This window comes from Sciurus carolinensis, chromosome 17 (genome assembly GCF_902686445.1).
Source record: "Sciurus carolinensis chromosome 17, mSciCar1.2, whole genome shotgun sequence".
In the NCBI taxonomy this organism is placed as follows: Eukaryota; Metazoa; Chordata; class Mammalia; order Rodentia; family Sciuridae; genus Sciurus; species Sciurus carolinensis.
The window spans coordinates 14937353-14940790 of record NC_062229.1 but is presented as its reverse complement, the minus strand read 5'-3'; the positions used below and the strand labels follow the sequence as shown (position 1 = coordinate 14940790).

General features: G+C 59.9%; 1 protein-coding gene across 1 annotated transcript in view; it reads left to right on the top strand.

Annotated features, from left to right (window-relative positions):
- The first annotated feature begins 480 nt into the window (after window positions 1–480).
- The window catches only part of LOC124968083 (uncharacterized), a 15548-nt gene continuing 12590 nt past the window's right edge, over window positions 481–3438 (top strand). Inside the window, exons 1-2 of the mRNA XM_047530448.1 lie at window positions 481–658; window positions 1311–1496. Of these exons, the coding sequence (XP_047386404.1) occupies window positions 481–658; window positions 1311–1496 (364 nt within the window). The remainder of the gene's footprint in view (window positions 659–1310; window positions 1497–3438) is intronic.

The following is a 3438-nucleotide window of genomic DNA, read 5'->3' as shown; positions in this document are numbered from 1 at the left end:
ATTTTTTCTCTCCCTTCCACAGAGTGAAAACTTCCCCAGGGGCCAATTTGTGCCTGCTCAGCCCTGGGGCTTGATGAAGATAAAGTTGTCTGTTTGTTGAGAATGATCATTATTTACTGAGAAACACCAAACTGCCCTTGCTGGGGGTGCGGCTCCGTGGTAGAACTTTTGCCCAGTACGGGTGAGGCCCTGGGCTTCCCCCCAGGGCTGCAAAAGAAAAAAAGAAAATCAACAGGCAGCCCCCTCCTGCCCCACCCCTCCCTCGCGGGTGTCTGGGACCCGCCCAGCCCAGGCCGAGCACGCGGGACGTGGACTGGCTCACTGCTTCGCCCTTTAGAGCCAGGGCGGGGAGGGCCTGTGTGGAGGACCCCGGGGGGGCGTGTCGGAGGCCAGCGAGGCGGGGCCTTCAGCCCAGCCGCCGACCAGCCCACCGAGCCCCTCTCCTCGCCGGGCCCTGTCTGGACGTCCTGGCCTTCCAGAATGATCCTGGCTTTGGTATCTCACCCCGGAAAGGCCGAAGTGAGCCCGCAAATCCCCACCGCGGGTCCCTGCCGGCGGCAGCTCTCAGACCCAAGGGAGCCCGGGGTGGAGATGCAGCTCCTGGGCCGTCCCCGGGGGCTGCGGGGAGAGGCCGCGCAACATTCCCGGGGTCCCCCGGGTGCCCGCCGGATCTCTGCAGACGCTGCCTTATAAACAGCTCCTGGAATTTTCGAAAGTGCTGTCATGCTGGGGAGGAGGCATTCCCTTTGGAGGGGTGGCCACCGAGCCAGTTCAGAAGGACACCCTGAGGCTCCCTTTGGCCCCGAATCTTTTTTCTTTTCTTTTGGTGCTGGGGAGGGAACCCGGGGCCTCTCTGCGCTGGGCTAGCGCTCTGCCCGAGCCACACCCGGCCTCAACCTCGGGCTGGGGCACGCCGGCTGGGGTGGGGGAGGGGACGCGGTCCCCGGCCCTCGTTCTACGCACTTCTGCGTTTGCGAACAGCCTGACGGTCCGAGTGTCCCGTCGCGTTGGGACTCAGTATGGCACTTCTTGGCCCTGCTGCCCACGGGAGGGCTCAGAGCAAGGTCTCTCCTACTCTCTCCTGCCCTGCTGCCTCTGCCCCCACCCCTAGAATGGAAATTGCACCCAGGGGCGCTCTAGCCCTGGGCCACCACGGTCCCTGGAATTACAGGCATGGGCCACCACGCCCAGCCTGTATGTCGTCCTGCCCCCGGGGCGGGTCCTAGGAACCGGAACTCCTCTCCCCCAAAGCCAGCCAGGAAACCCAGAATGATCGCTCCTCCTCCTCCCCTCTCCGGGGCTGGGCGTAGCTCAGAGGCGGAGAACCTGGGGCCCGGGCTCCACCAGCAGCTACCGCGATGGAGAAACAGCCCGTTCTCCTCGGGAGGCCCGCATTGCAGAGGCCGGCCCCATATCCTGGAGGAAGGCGTGCCGCAACTTCATGCCAGAGGAGAGTCTGGACCCCTCGCGCTGCTCCCCAATGTCTGATCACATTGGTACCCCACTGTCTCTTTTTTTTTTTGGTACCGGGGATTGAACCCAGGGGCCCTTAACCACTGAGCCACATCCCAGCCCTTTTTGGTATTTTATTTAGAGATAGGGTCTCCCTAAGTTGCCTAGGGCGTTGATAAATTGCCGAGTCTGGTTTTGAACTCATGATCCTCCTGCCTGGGCCTCCCGAGCCGCTTGGATGACAGGCGTGGGCCACCGTGCGGGGCACCGCTCTCCTTTCTTCGTTAAACCAAGACAGGCAAATAAATAGCATTTCTGAAGACTCCTGTGTTACATGAAAGTTTCTTATTTATTTGGTGCTGGGGATTGAACCCAGGGGCGCTTGACCACTGCGCATATCCCCAGCCCTTCTAATTTTATTTTGAGACAAGTTCTCGCTAAGTTGCCCAGGCCGGCCTCCAACTTGTGATCCTCCTGCCTCAGCCTCCTGAGTCGCTGGGATGAAAGGCTGCGCCCAGCTTGATGAGAGCCGTGTAATGGGTGAGGAAGGCATTATGGCTTCAGGCCCCTGCTCTCGCCTCCTTCCTTCTCCTTGGACACACCCTTCAAGACCTCCCTGGGGGCGAGGGACACACTGGCCCTCCTCTCAGCAGTTCCCCTCTGACTCAGCCAGCCCTGCCCCGAAGCTGGGAGGCCAGGCTGTGAGCCACCCGCTGCCTCCCATCACCAACTTGAGCTTGTGTTTCCGGTCAGACTGGCCGAGCCGGCTTCACCTCCCCAACACCCTGAGCCCCGGCATCTAGCCCAGGGTGTCCCCGGCGGCCACTCGCACACCCGCCCTGCTCCTGGGAAACCACCCCACATTCAGGTTGCTGCTGGTGGCAGAGGTGCCCCCTGATGGCCTGGGACAACCCAGTCCTGAGATCCCCTGCTCTTGGTGACTCCCCTTCTTGCAGCTGGCAGTAAATTCTGGGCACATATCCTCAGTTAGAGTAGGTACTCCTGATGTCCTTTGTGCCAGCCATTTTCCCCAGACCTCTGATGGAGGTCTCCACCCCACAGGCATAAAGGACCCCATGCTCCCCTCCTGCTGGTGCTCTAGGGGAGCGTCGCTCTCTTCCTCCGTGATCCCTCCAACTGCTGTTGTCCCTAATGCACCCTACTCTGGTGCCAGGACATAATCGTAGCTGCTTAGTGCCCCTCCCAGGCTTGTACACTTCCAAGTTGAGACATTTGGATTTCTTTGCTCAGTTTGTGGTTGCTCAGTGTTGATGTCCCCAGTTCTGTGCTCAGGAGCTCATGTCCTCCACCCACCCCGAGACCAGCAGCGAGCTTCTGCTGAGCCATTGAGAAGCTGGGGTTGAAGCAGGCTATGACCCTTGTCCAAGGTTAGCTGATAAAGTGTCAGATTTGAACTTGGATCTATGGGACTTGGAGCCTGAGATCTAATAATTAACCTGTGTGTGTGTGTGTGTGTGTGTGTGTGTGTGTGTGCGCGTGCCCATGCGCACTAAGTGCATGCATGTACTGGTGGTGGTGCTGGGGATGGAACCCAGGGCCCCTCCCTTGCTCTACCACTGAGCCATAAACAGGCCCTGCCTAAGGGATTATGAATGATACCAACAGCCAGGCATGGTGGCGCACCTGTGATCCCAGTGACTCTGGAGCCTGAGGCAGGAGGATCACAAGTTTGAGGCCAACTGGGAAACTTAGACCCAGTCTCAAAAATAAGAATTAGGAAGGGCTGGGACTGGGGCTCAGGGTAGAGTGTGGGCCTAGGTGTGCGGGTCTGGGTTCCATCCAGGGCCCGGGAGGAGAGCAGCGTTCCAGGCCTCAACCTGCCACTCTGACTGCAGCCACGAGGGCCACCACAGGTGTCCTGATGTTGCTGACGGCTGGGGTGGGGGTCCTGTGTCAACTCAGGAGGTGACCCTGAGTGTCTGTGCGGCTTCCTTGTCTCTCTTCTTTCTCTCCCAGGTACTGAAG